Below are 22,654 nucleotides of genomic sequence, written 5' to 3'. Positions count from 1 at the left end.
TTGGAGCTCTTTTGGGTGAACACTGTAGTAGGAGTTTGTCAAAGTATGAGCGCTGAAATTAATCCAGAAAACTGGTATCATTGTGTATTTTTTTTTAACCTTCCAGGCCTCATTTCCATGGAATTCTCCCCCAAAACGGCTGCTTTAAACCAAAATGGATAACTTGTTCCATTTCAAGCATGGTTCCTCAGGACATTCTCTTGTGTCCCATTATGAAAGACTGGTCCACCCATTTTTTTTTTCTAAATACATACATTTTCACCAGGATAACTGCGTTTACATAAATTGGAAAGTTTTAGGTCATGTTGAGGCCCCCCAAAAAAGCGATTAATTCGTCAGATTATGGACTGCCGAACTTTTTTCCAACAAACAGCATCTGTGTGCGTGTTGTGTTTGTCAGAGGTGATAGCATCAACAACTGACGGAGCATATCTAAAAAAAGAGGGAGAGAGGCCATTTAAGAGCAGATGTTCCAATTAGCTCTGCTCGGGCTCATTTCCTCTCCCATTCCTCAATTTGCTGAATTGTTTAACTTTCGAGTTTGAGATACTGAGAACTTAAGAGACAGAAATGTACTCCGTCTGTCTCCACCTCTACATTAATGGAGGGACAGGAAACCGATATTGCCTAGCTATTATCTTTTTAAAAAAATATGCAAATAAAAATAAAAACACCCACATGCACCTCGGGTGAGACGAAAAGTGTAGGTTTTAAAACCTTTTACCGGGAAAACTGGGGGTGTGGAAACATATCATCGTGAAAAGTGTTGCCGCTGAACCATGTCACTGGGAAAAGTGCGCATGTTGAAATACCCACATCCCCTGCGGGTGCGACAGAAAGTGTGGCTGTTGAAACACCTGCAGTATATCTCCTGCGGGGGCAAAAAATAATGAGTGTGTTGAAACCTTTTACCAGGAAAAAGTGTGGGTGTTGAAACATTTCACTGGGAAAAGTGTGGATGCCAAAACACCCACATCCCCCTGAGGAGTCACAAAAAGTGTGGGTGTTAAAACATTTGATTGGAAAAGGTCTGGGTGTTGAAACCTTTCACAGGGAAAAGTGTGGGTGTTGAAACACCTACAGTATATCGCCTGTGGGTGCAATGAAAAATGTGGGTGCTGAAACCTTTTACCAGGAAAAGTGTGGGTGTTGAAACTTTTCAGGGGAAAAGTGTGAATGTTGAAACTTTTCACCAGTAAAAGTGTGGGTGTTGAAAAACTCACACACCCCATGAGTGTGACGAAAAGTGTAGGTATTGAAACCTATTGCCAGAAAAAATGTGGGTACTAAAGAAATTCACTGGAAAAAGTGGGGGTGTTGAAACAGTCTAATCCCTGTGAGTGCAACAAAAATTGTGGGCGTTGAAACGTTTCACAGCGACGAGTGCATGTATTGAAACACCCACATGCTTCATAGGTGCAAAGCACCTGGGAACTTTTACATGTATGTTTTACATTTGACGCTTTCAATCGCACAGACTAGGATGTCGGACAATATCAGAATCTGACGTTGGTATTGATGGTGTTGGTATTGATTATATATTGATATAATGACGGGCTCTTTGACATGTCTAGATACAAATGTTGGTTCTCTCTTAAAAGTGGCAGCTAATAAGTGACAAGAACCACAATTAACATTCAGTCTGAAGAGCAGAAGTCATGACAGAGCAGCATTGTGCGGGCGTGTGCACACACACACACACACACACACACACTCACACACACACACACGCACACACACGGACACACACACACAACACCTGACAGCTGAGCTTCGGCGCTTCCTTCCAGCTTATTGGTCTAATTATCCGGTGGTGGCATGGAGCCCCAGTGTATAATGAAGGGGGTGCATGTGGGCACGTGTGTGACACCCTGCTACTGTTTGTGTGTGTATGTGTGTGTGTGTAGTGGCTGGTGCGGCGATGGCTCCTGCGGGCCGGGTGGCTGGAACACCCTCTTTTTTTGGAGGAGCAGATGGCAAGCTGCAGCTGGGGGGGGGTCAGTCTTCAGAGGGTGTGTTGTGAGTCGTGTGTTTATGGGTGACTGAGTGAGCAAGCAAATCACAGCGCACTTTCTAAGAAAATAAAATGCACCCTTTGGACTCTCTGGGTTGATCTTCAGAATGGCAAAACAATGTACTATGTACTAGGCATGAAATGTTGGTTATCTGCTGTAGTACCGCTAGTCCCGCATGCGGCCAGCTCCATTCTATAATCCAGCTCACCGAATTTTTACAGTATCAAAACGTCCTGTAATGTTTTTTTTTTTTTTTTTTTTTTTATTGATAGCGCAGTTTTTGTTTCCTTAGAATCAGTTAATTAAAATGCATTTGCTCATTTTTGTTTTATTAATTGACAGTATCGCATTAAAAAAGTTTTAAATAATAAAACTAAATGTAACAATTTGACATAATACATTTACCAAGTTTAGGATTATTTATTTTACAACTACAACAAAGTATTGTTTACTGTAGTATTTGCACATGTAAAACTTTAAAACAAAAAAACTCAGAGGACAGAACTTGACAAAGGCTACGACGAGAATGAGGACAGTGATAGCTAACAACCAGTTACATACTGGTGCAATTTAAAATTGTTAAAACTAATTTGACAACACACATTCTAATCTGTGCTATTTTATTTTAGAGCGTATATTCCATTGAGGCTAGACATGGTTATTCAACTAAATTTCCCTGATGCTGATTGCGGCTAAATTGTGCACTCAGCAGCGTCATCAATTCAGAGTAAGGGTGGAATGGAATACCAAAAATCCCGGGTTTGGTACGTACTTTGGTTTTAAGGTCAGTTTGGTTTGCATTCGGTAGCGCATGGGAAGGGGGCAGCAAAAAAAAAAAAAACTAACAAAAAAAAAAAGTTACTTTCTTCTGTGTAACCAGCAACAGATTTAAGGACATTAAAAATAAAACCTTTACAAAATACAAACGGCTTGCAGTAATTTTCCCAATAAATAAAAGCTTCTGAATGAGATATTTTCTTTCTAGGAAAGTGCTAAATCAATAGTCTGTTTTTCTTAGGAAGCAAACGACACAGAGTGCATATGTAACAGTTTGGTCAGTCTGAATTATTATTAATTATGCAATTTAAAAAAAAAATAATAATCCTACTTTCAGGTTCATGTCAATGAGGATGTTAGCATTGGAAGAAAACTTCCATTGCCACTCCAATGGCAAAATAAAGTCCTTTACATGCATTTTTATAACATTTTGCATGGGAATTAAACATCATCAATGCACATTTTCACTGAAATGGCTTGTTTGTTTGTGTGCAGTCGTCTAAAAAACTAAACAAACTTGGAGTTACATGATATAAATGACAGCAATGATACTACATAATGTTTATTTCATCTACAAACTCAGACTTAGATGTCTTGTGGTCACTAATCTTACATACTATAAGAAGACTAACTTTATGGTTATTTAATGGCTGTGATGTAAAATGCTGATGGGTGGGACACCAATGTAAATCTTTTATTATTGGGAATGGGTGGGTGGGGTGGTCCCATGTGTTCAAGCACTCACTTCATGAGACTTCCATTGTGAGTCACAGAATGGATCGCAAACAAGGTGGTGACTTAACAAGGGGGACGAGGTGGAACGAGGTGGGGGTGAACTTAACACTCAAACATGACAGAGGGCTCAAATGTGTTTTCATTAGTGCCTTGTTGACGTGATTGTGGTGTTTAATTGCGTGTGCACCAGATTAAATGTGTTATAATTACCAAGACTGCTGACACAGCTGAAGCCGATGACTCACTGTGTTTTTTTGTCTTGTTTTTTTTTTTTTTAGCAAGACGAAAGTACGTCCATCTGCTACTAAACTGCTCAAAATGGAGTGCACTACTTGGCTGTGACCAACAAAGGCCCTGTTAAGTTAGTCAAGTTTGCAGTCTGAAGAACAATGGTGACGTCTGCTATGGGCAGTTGACCTACTTCCAGGCTATCAACGCAACTCCTCCGGGTAGTATTATTCTGCTCCATACTGGAATGGATAGAAGAGTTCAGAACATTCAGAATGGTCTCAGCTTACTTGGAGATCTGGGGTGAAGCATCATCTAAAATTAAGCTGATTTCAGGCCAAATTAAAGACAATTGGTTGAAAATAATAGCCTTAAATTTAACTTAAACTTAAAAGTGAATATTCGAACTGAACTGGCCAGAGCTACCTGGGCCATCGATGTGTTAGATTCTCAAAAATCTGAACAGGAATCCAAAACCAAAGCTTTTATTGTTTTCTCTGGCTTTTATACATGTTAAACTGGGGTACTGGTTACAGTAAACCAAAGTTAAAATGGTAACGATGATGACAGAAAAGAAGAAAAGCGGTACACACCAAAGGATTGCTGCATGATTTTTAGACCCTTAAGCAGGGTACGCAAATATCGATGATTTCTTTTTGGTTGTCTCCAAAAGATTATCTGAGCGATTATCCTGCAGTGTGGGCTGTTTTAAAAGTGATTTTTCCTCCCCAATCTTCTCAGAAAATGGTTGCGCCGACAATCGGACATGTTAAACCTGTACTACAACAGGAATCTGGTTTGTCGGCGGCGAATCGTGATGGTGAAGATATTCTAACATGTATGGTGTGCTGTTTTGGTCATCTGGAGTACATCACACACTATACACACAATTGCTTGATTTGTGTCCTTGTCATTTGTGGTGTGTCTCACAGTAAAAAAATTAGTTTAAGAAAAATATAATATATATAATATATCCATAACGGTTACTGTGATAGAACATAAGAAAAATAAGCAAGACTTGAATGTGGACAGAAAAATAGCAAAAATTTCACACCGCACTACATTTCGGACAAACGGGGCTGCTTATATATTGGAAATGTAGCCTTAATACTCAATCAGACATTGAATGAAGAGGCTTACCTGCTTGCCTTGCAGCGTGTACAGCCTCTTCACGGCACCTGAGTCCAGCTTGATGGCGTCCGTGATGTCGGTCAGAACCTGCTCAAAGGAGTGAGCCGTCTTCCTATTGAGCAGGACGCGCACGGCCTTGCGCGGTTTGACGCCACTACGGACCACCGTGACCAACTTGGGCTTGATGAAGTCTTTGGGCTCGCGCTGATGCTCGCCCCTCGGCGAGAGCAGCGAAGAAAGGGAGCGCGACGTGCCCGTCTTGCTGCCCACGGCCCAGTTGGGGTTGACGTTCTTAGCGTAGTCCACATGTCGGAAAGGCTCGTTGGAGGCGCACACGTAGCTTTCCCCTGGAGGGGAACAGAAAGGCAGTGATTTAGTGTTAGTGGACATTTTCACCACATGTGCACTTCTGGTGCATTTTTTCTAAATCAAATCATCCAAGCCATTTATTTTTAAAGGTAATGTAAGATGAGTTTGAAGTCATACAGAATTTGTAGTATATTTATAGATTTAATCTTTTAATATAGGCAATTGTAAACAATTTGAGGCGGTGGTGTCAATTGTGGCTTTTCGGATTGGATCGCCGAATTAAGACATTACAGCCGATCACAAAATTAGCATAAAATGCAAATGATCAGCCAATCAGATCAGTGTAAAGACTGATATAACCAGATTGCCCCCACACAGTTTCTTCACCCATAACTTAGCCGAAGATATACACAGAAGCAAAATCATGTTAAAGAAAAAAGATAAGCAGAGCTGCAGTGTCGGCACAGATTAGCGTTGGTTAACAGTGTTATCGGTTAGTTTTCCTCTTCAAAAATCCACACAATGCCCTGAAATCCAGCTCACAGAAAAGGTTGAGAGGGTTTGGTCCAGTTGCGAAACCAAAACATGTTATAATAGTACGCTCGTATAATAGTAAGCTGGACTTTTTCTGCATAACAGAAAAGCGGCAACAGCCAAATGACTTTGTAGCTCTCAATGACACGACCCCTCCGGCGTTTGTTTACAATTGCATACCTCACACCTCTGGGGAAGTCTTGCAATGATCTATTGTGAGAAGTGGAAAATCTCGCTTCAAGTGTTCTGTGTCAGAGCATTGGTTAGGATTTACAGAGGAATCAGGCCCTCTTCAAGAAGAAGTTATTTTCATTTTATCATCCACAGCTATTTCCACTCTCAATCTGATGGGCCTAGGCCACTCAGCTAGGCCTGTCATGATAACACATTTTATAGGGTTATATATTTTCCCAGAATAATATTACAATAATAATAATAATAATAATAATACATATAATATAATAATACAATAAATGATAGTGTCGTTGATGTTTAGTTACTCTGGGCCCGAGCTCATCTAAGATGGACTGATGCAAAGTGGAAAAGTATGCTGTGGTCTGAGTCCACATTTCAAATTGTTTTTGGAAATCATGGACGTCGTGTCCTCTGGGCCAAAGAGAAAAAAAGGACCATCAAGATTGTATCAGCATAAATATGTGTTAGTGACCAATGGCATGGCTAACTTGCACATCTGTGAAGGCACCATTAACGCTGAAAGGTACATACAGGGTTTTGGAGTAAAACACGCTGCCATCCAAGCAACATCTTTTTCAGGGACTTCCCTGCTTATTTCACCAAGACAATGCCAAGCCACATTCTGCACATGTTACAACAATGTGGTGTCATAGGAAAGGAAAAGGGGATGTAACACAGCGCTACCAGCTTTTTTGGAACATGTTGCAAGCATCAAATTCAAAATGAGCGTATTCTTACAAAAACAATCAATTTTATCAGTTTGAACAATAAATATATTGTCTTTGTAGTGTCCATCCATCCATTTTCTGAGCCGCTTCTCCTCACTAGGGTCGCGGGCGTGCTGGAGCCTATCCCAGCTGTCATCGGGCAGGAGGCGGGGTACACCCTGAACTGGTTGCCAGCCAATCGCAGGGCACATAGGAACAAACAACCATTCGCACTCACAGTCATGCCTACGGGCAATTTAGAGTCTCCAATTCATGCATGTTTTTGGGATGTGGGAGGAAACCGGAGTACCCGGAGAAAACCCACGCAGGCACGGGGAGAACATGCAAACTCCACACAGGCGGGGCCAGGGATTGAACCCGGGTCCTCAGAACTGTGAGGCTGACGCTCTAACCAGTCGGCCACCGTGCCGCCGTCTTTGTAGTGTATTGTATTCAATTCACAAGATTTCAAATATCCCCAAAAAAATTCACAAAAAAAGGATTTGCAAATCATTGTATTGCATTTTTAATTTACATTCTACACAATGTCCCAACTTCATTGGAATTGGGCTTTGTATACCAAGACCCATACAAATTCCAATTCCAATTTGATTAATATAGCGACAATTTAGGGCAGCACCTTGGGGTCTAACGGTTAGCCTATCCAGCTTACAGTTCTGAACTTGGGGGTTCAAATCCAGGCCCTGGCCTCTCTGTGTGGAGTTTGCATGTTCTGTCCATGCTTGCGTGGGTTTTCTTCAGGTACTCTGGCTTCCTCCCGCGTTCCAAAAATGTAATTGAAAGCTTTAAATTGTCCTTAGGTGTGAATGTAAGTGTGAATGGTTGCGTATATGTACTCAGTGATTGGCTGGCAACCACGGTAGGGCGTACTCTGCCTCTCACCCAAAGTCAGCTGGGATAGGCTCCAGTTTACCTGCTTTCCTAGTGAAGATAAGCAGTATATAAAATGGATAGATGAATAGTGTCAATTCATAGCAAATGTTTAAGGGTGCTTTACCAATGGAGCAGGTCTGGAACAACGCTCATCACACATAAAGACACCAGATGAACCCTAAATGATCAAGCACTAGGCGACAGAGGCAAGGAAAACTCCCTCTAAGTAATAAACATCAAAAAGGCTCGAAACTCAGTGTGGGGCTGCTGTCTGCCTCGACCGCATCGACCATATTAGTGTAACGATAAAGGGTAATCAACTTTGTCACACAAGCAAATCTAGTGGGCAAACAAAAGATCCTCAAATCAGGAGATCACCCAGGCACTAACATGAACGTCATTAGAAGGCCAAGTATTGAACCACAATGTCAATATAAGGCAGACTAGGCCTTTGCAACATTGGCCTTGGCTTTGCACTGCTCTGCTACTGCACTGGACTTCATCCAGCGGAAGATTTATCTGCCAACATTCCACTCAGGGAGTGGACACGCAAATGTTTCCCCCTCAGAGCAAAGACAAAGTGTGACACTGGCAGCGGTTCGGTCTGATGTGGTGCTTGATCTGATCTGATCAAACCAGCGCTGATCAGGTGATGTGCATGTGGAAAGCAGTCTAAAAGCAGCGCACAGTATAATCCTTTAAAACCCACATGCCGGAAAAAAAAACTATGAAATCCAGTCTCTGATATTTCCTGATGTAGGTCAGGAGGAACGAAGAGAGCCTCTTGGTGCAAGAAGGCCATTGTGACAACGTCTCCCTTGATACTTGGCTTTATTCAGCTTGCTAATTATAAAGCTAGGCCACAGAAGGACGCAGGGGACTATTCTGCGGCTGTCATTTAACTGTTGGGGTATAGGATCATCACAGAATATTGTGTGTGTGTGTGCGTCTGTGTGTGTAAGGACTAGTGACAAGTCTATTCCCCTGAAGGTGAAGAGATCTCAGGTGCGGCAAAGGTAGGTGACGCCCACCTCCCGCCACCTATGCATTCCACCCGTGGGAGACAGACTGCTGTCCTCATGTGGCTGACAGATGCGGTCAAAAGCAACCCGGCAGATGGGAACCACAAAGCTGTTTTTCACAAGAGGTACCTCCAAAACAAAGCGACTAGACAAACAAACGTTTCCAGGCTGTAGTCCAGGATTTGATCGTCTCGGGGGCGTCGACCAAAGGTTATTTGCTTGCATAGACTCCAAAGGTGTTCTCACACTTGATAGCTTAAAGCCGTCCAAACTCAAAGCATTCGATTGAGGTCATACTATTGCCATAAATGAACCATACAAGAGTTGTCTTGGAATGATGCTGCTGATTGTTCCACACCAGAGTTACTGTGCAGGGTGGAAAGGAGTGGAAGACAGACTGTAGTTTGATTTAAAGAGACTAAATGGTGCTAGCGTTAAAGCACCCTCAATTCGACTTGCTTAAGTCTGCTTTTTAAGGTAACAGACATAACACGCCTTTTTTTTTTTTTTTTTAAATCACTATTTAAAACAGTGCCCAAGTGTCTTCATGAAAGTGCCTAGGTGTCTTCCTAAAACACACAAAGGATAAAGATTTACAGCACTTACAACCCAACTTCACATCTCTATGTCACACTCTGGTTGAAATCACTCAGTTTCAAGGGGCGGTTCATTAATTACCATGAGAACTGGGCACAGAGCTAGGGCATCGTGACAAAGTGAGGGCTACTCAGTGCTGTAGCTCAAACTTTGAGCAAATATATTTTTACAAAATGTAACTAGCCACAAATCTAACAACTTTTTAATGGTGTTATGGGTGACTTCTGGAGACTTCCTCCAGAGCAGGAGGTATTTAACCCTACGCGTCCAGAATGCAAATGAATCAAAGCTATCACAGGCGAATTTAACAATTAACAGCCCCCCCCCCACCCCGCTACCCATCCATAGCAACCATAAATATTTGATTACATTGTCACTGGCGGAGGCAGTATTTTATCACCAAGTTGCCAAATTACACTTTTTCAATTAGTGTCCAGATTCATGCATGCCTAATAATCAAGATATCCTAGCTCAGGGATGGCGGAGGGGGGCATTGGTAGTGTACTGGTTCTCGCAGATGGCCTGGGAGATGAGTGATCAGTTTCTAATCTGGATTTGTATTCAAAGCAGGGTCATAGCCTAGTAAAGCAGCTTGTTATCCCTTTGCATTTTTTCACTAACTACTGCAAAAAAATGTTGGTTCGTGTATATAACTCTCTGAAACCACGCATTTCATCGCACCGTTAGGGGTACATTGTCTTGTGATTGGGGTATTACCATCCTCGGTTCTGGTTTTATACCCATAACATTAGTCGTTTTGGCTTGGGAACATATCCCGCACCTTTTTAGTGATAGACACGGTACAATGATTTACCCTGGAGTCCAATAATTGCTTTAGTGTTGTGTGTTAGTGTTCTACCTTGAGGGACTTCTACTGTACCTCTCTTTCTGACAGTGTATCTTCTCCCCCTCCTCTGTTGTGTTTTTTTTTCCTTTTTCTTTTTCACCAGAGCAGTAATGTCCGGCTCAGTAACCCCATCCAGTCGCAAGTGAATTTGTCCCTGTTGGGTTTCCACACAAAAGACCCGGTGACAGGTCTCACTCAATGGCGGCAAACTGCTGAGCAGTGTGAAAATGTTGATTCATGCAGCGTGACAGAGGACAAGAGGTTGGTAGTCAGCCTACACTGTATCTGAACTCCTTTGGATATCTTTAAAGCTCTCTTTTTTATTGCAGTCCAGAGGTTTGCCTACTTTAATACCAACCATAAAAGTGAGTTCAACTTGCAAAGTTGGCTAAAACTTTGTTATTGGAGAAAGCACTGAGCTGATGGATGTTTAAATGCACTGGGGAAATAAGATTTTATAGTCAAACAAATTACTTTCCAAACAGAATTATGACCAGTTACTGCTGTAAGCACCATGACTGGGCCCTCGTATCCCCTTTTTCATGGCGAACCCTCAAAATTATCATCAAATGATGATGTGATGCCCTGCCCACATTAGATGGCGGAAAAGCTTTGCAATTTAGTGTTGCCCATCACACCATTTTCACTGATTGACACGCAATTCGGTAGATGTGCCTACGATAAGAGGATGCACAATTTTCATACCTGAAATTGGACAGGAATGTGACCATTTTGGAGGCAAATTCCATGAAAAAGGGGCTGGAAAGTTGGGGGGGGGGGGGGGGGGGAATGCCTCAGACATCAGATTCACCAATTGACTTGAAATTGCGTGGACAGACCAATTGAACAGAAGGCCGACCTTTTAGATTTGTATTTGCCATTTTGGGGACAAATTCCATGAAAAAGGGGCGTGGGAAGCTAGACAAAACATTCTGAACCTGATATCAGTTTCATCTATCGACGCGAAATAGGGTGGAAATGTTTCCATAACAGGACACATGAAAAAATCTAGGACCTCTGCCCTAAATTGAACAGGAACATTTAGAAATTCTAAGTGAGGCAGCAAGAACCACTCGGCCGTACGGCTGGATTGACATAAGAGTCTGCCAGTGCAACTTTTGAGGCTTTGAGCGTCAACGAGCTGGCATCCAATCAATTTGATAAAACATACAGTTTCTAGTAACTTAGAAAACACAGTTGTGCTCATATGTTTGATTACCCCGGCAGAATTTGTAAGATGGGTACAATTCTTGAAAGTAAACATGAAGGACCAGGCGAAACACATTTCATTTTATTTTAATGGGATTCAAATTAAACGGTCATGAATTTCAGAAAAGCATTATACACAAGAAATTACGGTATTTGTTGTGTCTGTCACTATGCCTCACTGTCATAAATAGAGGAACAAAGATACATTATTTCTTGTAAATGAATCATTTTTTGATCAGTTAAGTAAAATTTGATAATTCCCCACAGCACACCTGAAGATCGCTCATGGCACACTAATGTGCCACGGCACAGTGGTTGGGAATCACTGGACTAGAGAATACCTTTAAAGATACTCAGTATACAGTACACAAGTATATACAGTAAGTGAACAAGTCATTTAAATAGACACATTGCTCCACCTTGTGATCGGATCGGTGATCACTGATGTTTTTTTTTAAGCTCGCTTATCGGTGATTGGCCCCAAAAATCCTCATTGTGTAAAGCCTAATCGGTATCTATTTACTACTTGTAGCAGTGTAACAAGTGACCGCCATCTTTGTGGAATTTTCTAAAAAACATGGAATGATCACTTCGATCTAAGATTCTCCATAACAAATACATTCTGGTAAAAACAATTGATGACTAAAGTACATGACCTATTCTACTGCCCACACTGCCCTTCTCACGAATGATGTTCCACTTGCACTATTTAAGTGGCGTTTTTAGGGCAAATGATGCCATTTTGAAACATCATGATCATTTTTACGCATCGAATTGAAGAACCTCTCAGAATTACAGCTGTACCAGCTTATTGGTGGATATTTTTAACTGAAACATATCAGCAAAACAAAGTAGGGGCTTCCCGAGGAGCAAATAAAACCAAAGGGTCGATGAGACATGTTGAGAAATAATCAAGTTAGACTGTTTCACTAAAATTTGAAGCCATTTTTTGAACAGATTTTCTATAGGTGATATCACACGAAAACATTCCCAAAAAAAGCAATTTTTCCCAACACAGAAAAGTCAATTTCTCTGGAACCCCTCATCCAATTTTCCAAATTCTTGGTGCTTTGTACTCAGGTTGAAGTGGTCATTCCAAACAGATTGCGCATTTTGAAAGACTGTCATTTTTGGGAAATATTGTCACAGTACTACTACAGTATTTTTCTTGCTCATCTAAAAAAATGACACATATTTCAAAACATTATTAATTATGATCAATATTTGTGGGGTTTTTTTTGTCTTCAAGGAAAGTAATATAGTGACAACCATGTGTGGTGGGGCAGCGCCTTAATGCCCTCTATTGACCAGCTGCCACTGATGGGAAAAATATAAAAAATACAAGGCTGCGATACCAGTTTTACCGATCGACACAATATTGGGTGAACACGTCAATCATAACAAAATGCACAAAAGTCTTAAAGACCCATGCCCCAAATTGAACAGGAATGTGGCTATTTTGGCTTGAAGCAGATATTTTGGGGGTGAATTCCACAGACAAAAAAAGCGGCATGGGAAGTTAACATCTATCATAACAAGACTCACAAAATGCCTCAACGACTCATGCCACAACTTGAACAGGAAGCTGGCCATTTTGGTTTGGAAGTAGTTATTTTGTTGTCGGATTACATTGAAAAAGGGGGCCTGGCAAAAGGGGGGTGGGGGGTTAATAAAAACAGTTCCACCAATCGACACGAAATTGGGTTGACAGGTCTAGCACGAAAAAGTCTCGGGGACCCAAAAAGTGGGGCAGTTTGAAACAGCCATTATGGACCAAATGTAAGGGACTCATACTTTGATGAACCTAAAAAAAAAAAGGTGTACAAATGTGTGAGTCCCATGTCATTCATGAGTCATGACGCTTAAGGTTGCTTTGTCACCTTACCCTCCACCAGGTCGTCCAGGCTGCTGATCTTCCTTCCCCCGTCCAGGGCGTACAGGGTCCGGACCCCCTGCGGCAGGTTGACGTTGTCCGACAGCGAGCGCGTCAGCTCCATGAGCAGCGCGTCCATGGAGCGGAAGCGGTCGGCGGACACCGCGTACACCAGGCCCTTGAAGTACTTGTCTCCATTTCGGTAGAAGCGCACTTTCCTGGCCTTCTTCTCGGACGTGAGCGACTGCAGGGTTCGAGTCCTGTAGAAGCTGCAGTGCGCGCTGTGCGCCGGGCTGGCCGTCAGTCCCGCGCCCCGGGAGGAGCCGCCGCCTCCGCCGGCGTGGGAGCCCGGAGCCCTCGGCGTCCAGTGCGGCTTGCTCTCGCGCTCTTCGAAGTGCTCGAATTCGATGCTCCTGCTCAGCGACATGTCGTCTTCTTTGCTTCCACCGTTTTGAACCCAAACCAACTTTTTTTTTTTTTTTTTTTTTTTTTTTTTTTTTTAGGTTGGGACACAGATTGAGGAATTGTGCCAACTAGCTACAAAACAAGCCCGTACGCCTCCAAAGTCACTTGTTTGGACATCCCAGTTGTCCTGAAAACAATAAAGTGGATAGAAAGAAACTTTAACGCGGCCGAGAAGAGCTCCATCCATCCGCTTGCTCTGCGACCGCTAGCGTCAAACTGTCAAATCAATGGATGGATGAAGCACCAGCCAACCAGGAAGGGATGGAAGCGGGAGAGAAGGGAGGGAAGCCCATCTTCGCGTACGTCTCAGGGTCCTAACGCCCGTGCCGTTAAAAACCTTTGACACTAGAAGTACTGTACTGTACTCTAAACTAGAGGATCTCAACAGGTGGGTCGGGAGCCAAAAGTGAGTCGTGGATTCATAATGGGTGGGTCGCGGACAGGTAGTAAAATAAATAAATAAATAAAATTCAGGCGGTCCTTCATTTATGACAGTGCCGAGATACGACTTACTGTCTTTCATTTCATTGTTTTGTATTAATTGTTCTTCATACAAATATAGTTTTTACAGTCATTATGACATTGGTAGTGCATTAGGTTAACGACAGACTTAACATATTCTGATTTATGTACAAATTTGTAGCAGCGGAACTCTGTTGTAAACTAAGGATCATGTGTACAGTTTAACATGCATCCCAGGTCTGACTTTACTTTTATTTAGAAAATATCATTTTAACAGGCATGCATCAGAAAGTAAAAATGTATTAATACATGGAACAAAAAATAAGACTATTATTCTCATAATATGACACATTCATTATTGTAATCTTAAAACTCTTGTTCCTAAAAATGCAACTTTTTTTCCCTTCTAAATTAGATGCCTTCATCATTGCATTAATACATTATTCTTGTATTATCATGATTATTTTTAATCTGTAAAAATACAACTTTAACCTGGTAAGATTACATTGTTTTTCCTTCCAGTATGTGATGGAATATGTAATATACATTTAATATTACAACTTATCTAAAAAAATAAATAAAAAATACAACTTTTATCTTTGGAAAATTGTTGTTCCCTTCGTTCAAAAATGCAACTGTTTTCTTTTCTGTCGGCTTTACTTTGTTCCTCTTAGTATTACAATTTCTTAATCTAAAAACCAAAAGTACAATATTATCCTTGTGGATTTTATTTTCTTGGAAAGTAAACATTGTTTCCCCCAAAAATACTCGACTTGACCTTATTTTCACAGTAATATTGCTTTTTATCTCAAAATACAGTCAACCCCTGCTATATTGCGGTTCAGTTTTTGCATTCCTGGTGTTTCACATTTGTGTGTGTGTGTGTGTTTAAGTGTTACTCCAGTTGTTGTTGTTTTGTGTTTTTTTTTTTACACTGTTTGTACATTATTTTTGTCTTAGCCATTGCTCTTGCTCTCTGTATTATGTGTTTAAATGTGTTTGTATTGTTTTAAAACTGTGTTTAAAGGCCTTCAAAAATGTAAGTACCGTAAATGTTATAAAAAAATGTCTAGGGTGTGTTTCAATGGGGTATTTCGATTTTATTCAACATTTGTGTTTTTCAGTGAATAAACAGACTTTACTAGCCATGTACTTGCAAGGACGCCTCCGGGATTCTCCCCGTCCGAAAGCAGCTGTGTCGGATGTGCCGCGTGAGGCCACTGCGAGGGAGGAAGTGAGCGCTCAGAAAGCAAATTGGAGCACTTTTCCTGCAGGCAGGCCACAGGATATCCTGTACAGCAAGATGACAAGAGTCCCAATCTCCTCTATAAACAACAAGCAGGTCGGAGGGGAAGTCTTAAATGTGGCCTCCGTCTTCCCTTAACTGCATTGGTTAAAATGATAATATAATTAGGGATTAAGGTAATCATTACTTTCAGGCATTTGTATAAAGGAAACAATAGAATCGCATGATCAGTTGCAATTTTTTCCCCCGATTACATATACACTGCCCTCCAAAAATACTGGAAAAGTGAGGTTAAGTTCTTTGTTTTTGCTGTAGATTGAATACATTTGGGTTTGATATGAGACAAGAGTTCAGCGTTTCAACCTTTTTTTTTTTTTTTTCCAGAACAGTCGTTCTCAAACTTTACACACCAAACCTGAAAAAATACTTAATTACCACTGTATTGGGAAAAAAACAAAACAAAAAAAAACACATTAATGTCGTAGGCTTAAGTGTTCATCAAAGATGTTTTTTGTTCCTACAAAGTATCTTTCGTATTATTGTAAACCACTGTACCATTATGCGCAGTTTGAAAAGTAACACCGTGCTTAAATATGAGGGGAAAAGATAAGAATACAATTTACTGCACATAAAAATGGTGGGGTGCAGGGGGTCTCCAACAAGGCCCTATTACATCACTGCTACAGTATATCACTGCTTCTTATAGTCCATGTAGAGTTGCCACTACACTGCTGCTCTCATTCTGCTCATTCACAGCGCTTTGTGCTGTAAACATGCCTCCAAATGATATTGATGCTTAGTTTATTTGCGCCCTTATGCAAAAGCTGTCTGAGCGGAATCTATAACTGGAAAGCAAATCATCTAGCGCTCTCTAGTGGACATTTTAGGACATTGCCAGAATGACACTGCACGCATAGGTCAAAGACTATAGTGTTAAAAATGCTCGGTTTTGACACTGCCAGAGAGAATTCAACTATATATATATTTATTTTTTGTGCTATCCTAATATTATGATGTTTCATCTCGGGAAAAAAAACAAACTCTAGCTACCAAAGATTTATTCTGGTAATATTCAAAAGATGATCTATTTTTTCTGTCATGATAATACAACTTTTTAGTTACAGTAGCCTGCCTCAGCAGAGCAAACAAATTGCATTTTTTTCCCCCCGTGAAAGGCTAGCCATTTTTCTTGAAAAATAAAAACCTCATCTCGAAAAAATACAGACTTCTTATTATATTATTATTTCTTTATTTATTTATCATACTCACTCATCCCTCAAGGGGAAATTCAGCTCTTATTATAATATGTATATTGTGGTTGTTGCCTGCATAGGTGTACTAAAAGCTATTTCCAATATTTTGACCCTCAAATGTAGATGCAGCAACATTGATCAACATAATTTATCTAATTGTTTGCCTTGGTGATGTCACATCTTTACACCATCTAGCAACGAGAAGATTAATTTGTAAGACCATGACATGTCCTTGAGAGAGATACCCCCCCCGCCCCCCCCCCCGCCCACCAAAATAAAAAATAAAAAAGTTCTCATGGCAGACGTGGTGTAATCTGCAAAGAACCGACTTTGACGTCATGACTGTGAAAGACCTTGAGTAGACCAGCTGGCAGATAGTTACTAAACCGCCACTCAAGTATCAAAACAGACACGAGAGAGAGCTGTTACATCGCTTTTCTGTTTCTGCATATTAATTACTCTGACGACACTCTATTTTTTTAAACACTCCCAAATGATATTAAATTGCATCATTATAACACTCATAATACTGTCTATACAGTGTAAATATATCGTTAATAATTTATAATAATTATTATAATTGTTGCATGACGACGCTTCTCCTGATAAGTTTGGATGCATTTTTCTTTAAAATGAGCCAAAACACACTGCCAGCACAACAAAGACTTTCATCAGTTGTAAAAAGTGGAAGGTCTTAGACTGGCCAAGTCAATCACCGGACATGAACCCAATAGAGCATGCATTTTACCTCCTGAAAAGGAGACTGAAGGGAGAAACCCCCAGGAACAAACTAGACCTGAAAGAGGCTACAGTAAAGGTCTGGAAAAGCATTTCAAATGAGGAATGCAACAGTCTGGTGAAGTTAATGGGTCACAGGCTTGATGCAGTTATTGCAAGTAAGGGTTATGCCACCAAATATTAAATGTTATTCACTTTCAGTTAATTTAATAATGTCTGTTCCAATACATTTGCGCACTTAAAAAGTGTGTGTGTGTGTGTGGGGGGGGGGGGGGTTCAAACAAAAGGTGCTCTGTCCTGAGTTGTTTAACAGATCTAGATTTAAATACTATGAAATAAAAGCTGGAATTCTGAACTTTTGTCTCATATTCATCTTTTGGTCTGAAACCCAAATGTCTTCATTATACAAAAAAAAATAAAAATAAATAACAACATCAAAGGATTTGACGTTGCCGTTCCAATACTTTTGGGGAGGACTGTATAGAAAAAAAATGTATTGAACCCACCTGCTTTTTTTTTGAGGCAATGAGTTTGCATTTTTTTAAGTCAAGTCAACGTTATGGGTTTACGGTGTTCATTGGGTACGGGACTGAACTGCATCATATCGAGAGCTGTTTCTGATACAGTATATTTACCTACTTTCAGTTAGCGAGCCAAAATATTGGAAATGAATCCAAACCTCTCAGATACTGTCAATCAAAAGTGAGCTCTTTTATTATCTTTGTAAAGGCAGCATATTTTTGATGCAGCTCTTGAATTGGATCTCAGATTTTACAGTTGCGTCCAATACGAGCCATCGATTCTGTCACATACGCTTGACCTTTCATGCATTCAGGATTTACGTCATGATTAGGTCTATTCGTGTGTGTGTGTGTGTGTGTGTGTGTGTCATTTTGCACCTCCCCTGCACAATTCGCAATGATGAACTATGATGCATACATCATCATGCACATGGAATGTGTCAGAACATGAGCACGACGAGCAGTTGGTATGCTGATGGTTTTTCACGGTGCATACCAACCAACCGGCGAGCTTGCCGGTTTGCTTTTGTGACGTCAGAGCCGCTGTATGCTCTCATTGGCTGAGCTCATAAGATTGTGCAGGTGTACCCAATGACGTCACTGGTGAGGAAGTCGGAATATTAGCTGTATAGGCACTGGTATTGAGTACGTTATTATAAACAACAAGGCTTAAATGAAATAAAATGTTATATACAGTACCAAGTAATTTCACTTTATTTGTTTCACACACATTAAACAGCGCAATTTGATCACCAGGCAGAGATGATTACTCATGATTATGTATTTCATTTAATTATACGGTGGTCCCTTGAGATACAAGTGACCCGACTTGCAATTTTTTCGAGATGTGGGCCGTCATTCGGTCAATTTATTGCTTTGATTTGCAAGCACAAAATTTAGGATACGAGCGCTATACGTCCAAACACAAATGGTACAGCAACACACGTAGACAGACAATATGACAATACTCACAGGGAAATATTCTTTATGCGCTGCAAAAAAGCAATTTATATTACTTCGGATTACTGAGGACAGACCAACTTCTTGTATTTCCATACACTTGGTTAGCACCACCACATTAAACTTCAGAAGTTGTGGGTTCGTATCTGTGGTCCGGCCTTCCTGTGTGGAGTTTGTATGCTCTCCTTGTGCTTGCGTGGGTTTTCTCTGGGTAGTCCGGTTTCCTCCCACATTCCAAAAACATTAGTTTTAGTTAGAAAACCCTAAATTGTCCTTAGGTGTGAATGTGAGTATGATTGCTTGTTTGTCTATATATGCCCTACAATTAGCTGTACAATTTAAGTTAAATATGTAATTACTGTGTTTTTATATAGTACAATTTTGGAGTGCTATTTTTCAAATTGTTCTTTTTTTTGTGTGAGGTTGGAACAGATTAATGGCATTCTATTCATTTCAGTGCTAATAGATGATTTGAGAAATTAGTGTTTTGCATTACTAGCGTAGTCACAGAAATGACACCCCTCTATTAGTCATTCTTTGCTGAGGATAAGGAATATATGCCTTTGAGTTATAATGTTGTTGTTATATTATGTCTGCATGTATTGCTCCACAGTTTGTGTTCAGATATCCGTTGCTTCAAGGCGTATAACGCCGAAATACAGATGCTATTTGATAGCCAGTCTATGGCGTTTTGCATTGTTTGTTAGCATTAGCCTGAATGGACTTTTCGAAGGCAAAGCAGCAGAAGAATTGTTCAGCACCTGTATGTTATAGGATACAAAATATAACATTAAATAATATGAAAAAATTCCAATATTCTTATATTTTTAAGCCATTTTTCTGTTGTTTTATCTGGGCCTCCTTTAAACAATGAATAAAGGTATTTTTTTTTTTAAACTACCACTTGAACACAATTCAAACCAGCTACATAGGAACGCTTCAACAAAACGTCTAAATTATTTGGAATGAAGGAAAAATACAGGACTGAACTGAGTCGTCTCGTTCCGTTAGAAGCTTGATCAGTAGATGGCGCTGTTTGACAGGCCTCTGTATGTACTTACAGCTCTCTTGTGACACATTTTTTTGGGATGTTGTTATTTTTTTCATTTCCGATAAAGAAGCAACTTCTTCAAACTTTCTGCCCAAGAACACCTGGAGCCATGTCAGTCTCAGTCCTTCAGGGACTCCAACAGCGTCCAAATGGAAATGTGGACTGGATACTTTGCAAAATTGTCAGGCCATGTAAAAGACTGACAGCTTTGGAAGGGTTTCCCAGGTGCACTTTTGCTTGATAACAAACATAGGATACATTTTATACACTGTTACATTCTGCAGCTTGAACATTTAAATCACTGATTCAAATCATTTGCAGTCAATTACAACCTGAAGTGTGGAACGCATAGACATCACCAGACATCAAATATCTTGTCTTTGTGGTGTATTCAGTTGACGAGAGGTTGAACGGGATTTGCAAATGATTGTATTTTGTTTTTATTGACCTTCTACACAACATCCCAACTTCATTGAAATTGGGTATTGTAGAATGCTCCACTTTGTGCCTGGTGCTTTTGATTGACGCTTTACTGCAAAAAAATGTGGCACCTCTAAATTGCTGTATTTCCAACCTGGATAGCTTGAGTGATGAGCTCCTGCGCGTGTGTGTATACAGTACACTTAGCAATTGATTTGAAATAGTTGACATGGGCCTGTCCTGTTCGTGGATGTCACACCTTGCATCCGTTGCCTGGCAACAGCTCCCCCACTGCAGTCTGTGGCGTGGAAACGGCAGGAAGTGATGCTTTGCTGCTGCTCCCTGTGAATCACACATTTGGTCGCCGACTGAGTGTGGCAGTGATGTAACAATGTAGACTATGGGTGTGCTTTTGAGAAAATTTATGAGACACTTTATTAGATACACCTGCACAATCACAGGTGATCATGTATAAAAAAAAGTGCTTTTATAAAGAAAATAATGTGCTAGTATTCATTTTAAAGAGCAAGGTACCTACCATATTCTATATAAAAATGGACGCTCCACACCTCACTATATAGCAATTCAAACATCATGATAGTATTGAAAAAGTTTGTCCATCCATCCATCCATCCATTGTCCGTACTGCTTGTCCTCATTAGGGTCGCGGGCGTGCTGGAGCCTATTCCAGCCATCTTCGGGCGATAGGCGGGGTACACCCTGAACTGGTCGCCAGCCAATCGCAGGGAACATAACTGTAAAAACAAACAACCGTTCGCATTCACATTCACACCTACGGGCAATTTAGAGTTTTCGATTTCAGTTATGTTATGTTTTTCGAATGTGGGAGGAAACCGGAGTAACCGGAGAAAACCCACGCAGACACGGGGAGAACATGTCAAATCCGCACAGGTGAGGCCGGATTTGAACCCCGGTCCTCAGAACTGTGAGGCAGATGTGCTAACCAGTTTCCCTTTTTAATCTACTACTATAAAATAAAATTTCATTTATTATTAGTATTATTTTTTGTTTTTCATTTTATTTCTGCTTGTATAAATTTTTTCATTATTCTTATTATTTATTTTCAATTTTGATGAGTTATATTGTAAACTTGTATTTTGTTTTTAAATATAAGTCTTATCCATGTTCCCCATCAAAGGCTAAGAATGCTATTATTAGTATTGATTTGTATTACTCACACTGACTTTTTTCCAACATTATTTACTTATTTATTATTCGAAACATTAGAAACAGCTCTCAATATTACACCGTACAGTTTGGTCTAAAATATTACACTTTATAATAATAAACTTTATATATATATATATATATATGTAATATATATATATATATATATATATATATACACACACACACATACACGCCCATTGTGCATTTTCTTTCTGTGGCCTGTGGCATATCCCAAAAAAAACCAAAAAACATTTGACATTGCCCACAATGCTATTGGGCGTGGGCAACTACTATGACTAATACTACTAATGATAACAAATTGGTAATAATAATAATTCATTTTCAGAAGCAAAAATGTTTCCCTTCACTTTCTGCTCTGTGTCTAAAGCAGGGGTGTCAAACTTATTTTTAGTCTCGGGCCGCATTGTAGTTATGATTTCCCTCAGAGGGCCGTTAGAACAGTGAAATGTTTAATCACCAAATCATATTATTACCATTACACAACAAATTGAGGGATAACTAGTTTTGAAATCAGAAGACAAGGATCATAGTTTGTTCAAGTTACTGTAGAAGAAGGGTTTGGTAACAGAAAAATGTATCTCAACATTATTGTTTATTATTATAACAATTTGGAATTTAGGTACAGATTTTAGCAAAAATCACGGAAGTTGACGAGCATGATTTGCTTCCGCGGGCATAAAATGATGTGGCTGGCCACATCTGGCCCCAGGGCCTTGAGTTTGACACCTATGGTCTAAAGGATTTAAATTTGTGAACATATCACATTAATGATTAAATATGATCCTCAAGTAAACACCGTTTTAACGATTGCTAGCTTAATACAGATTGTTCTTGTTTTAGTTCTGAATATGGAGATATGCTCAGGGCAGGGGCGGAACTATTCTCGTGGTATACAGGGCTGCGAGCCCCCCTAAAATCATGAAACATCCCAAAGTATTTGCGATTATCACCTTTAACAGAACGCTGTGGTGTCGCAGTTTCTCAATATAAGTATTATATATAATTGCTTGATGGACTTAACGTGTTTAATAAAGTTAAATAATGTCACAGTGAAAGAAAAAGTTTGGACACCTCTGCTCTAATGACTAAACTCATAATAATTAATGTCCCTTAAGGCCAGCAGCACCATCCACTCACTCCATGTTGGACTGGTAATTAGTTGTTAGTTATGAACCTCATTTCCACAAATTATTAAAGCATACTTTATTCAATTGACTTACTAGAAGTAAAGCAGTATTTAGCAAAATGTGGGC

General features: G+C 40.2%; 1 protein-coding gene across 7 annotated transcripts in view; it reads right to left on the bottom strand.

Annotated features, from left to right (window-relative positions):
* The window catches only part of dclk2a (doublecortin-like kinase 2a), a 30,508-nt gene extending 16,720 nt beyond the window's left edge, over positions 1–13,788 (bottom strand). For 3 of the 7 annotated variants that reach the window (XM_061770960.1, XM_061770965.1, XM_061770964.1), the window contains exons 1-2: positions 13,086–13,787; positions 4,896–5,233 (exon numbers count right to left, since the gene is read on the bottom strand). In XM_061770960.1, coding sequence (XP_061626944.1) covers positions 4,896–5,233; positions 13,086–13,500 — 753 coding nt within the window. In that variant the 5' untranslated portion in view covers positions 13,501–13,787. Of the gene's footprint in view, positions 1–4,895; positions 5,234–13,085 lie in introns of all 7 variants that reach the window. The other 4 variants (XM_061770963.1, XM_061770962.1, XM_061770966.1 and 1 more) reach the window with 2 other exon arrangements.
* Positions 13,789–22,654: the final 8,866 nt, after the last annotated feature.

Source organism: Phyllopteryx taeniolatus, chromosome 4 (assembly GCF_024500385.1).
Source record: "Phyllopteryx taeniolatus isolate TA_2022b chromosome 4, UOR_Ptae_1.2, whole genome shotgun sequence".
Lineage (NCBI taxonomy): Eukaryota > Metazoa > Chordata > Actinopteri > Syngnathiformes > Syngnathidae > Phyllopteryx > Phyllopteryx taeniolatus.
The sequence above is the reverse complement of the archived record's forward strand: the minus strand, read 5'-3'. Positions and strand labels throughout refer to the sequence as shown.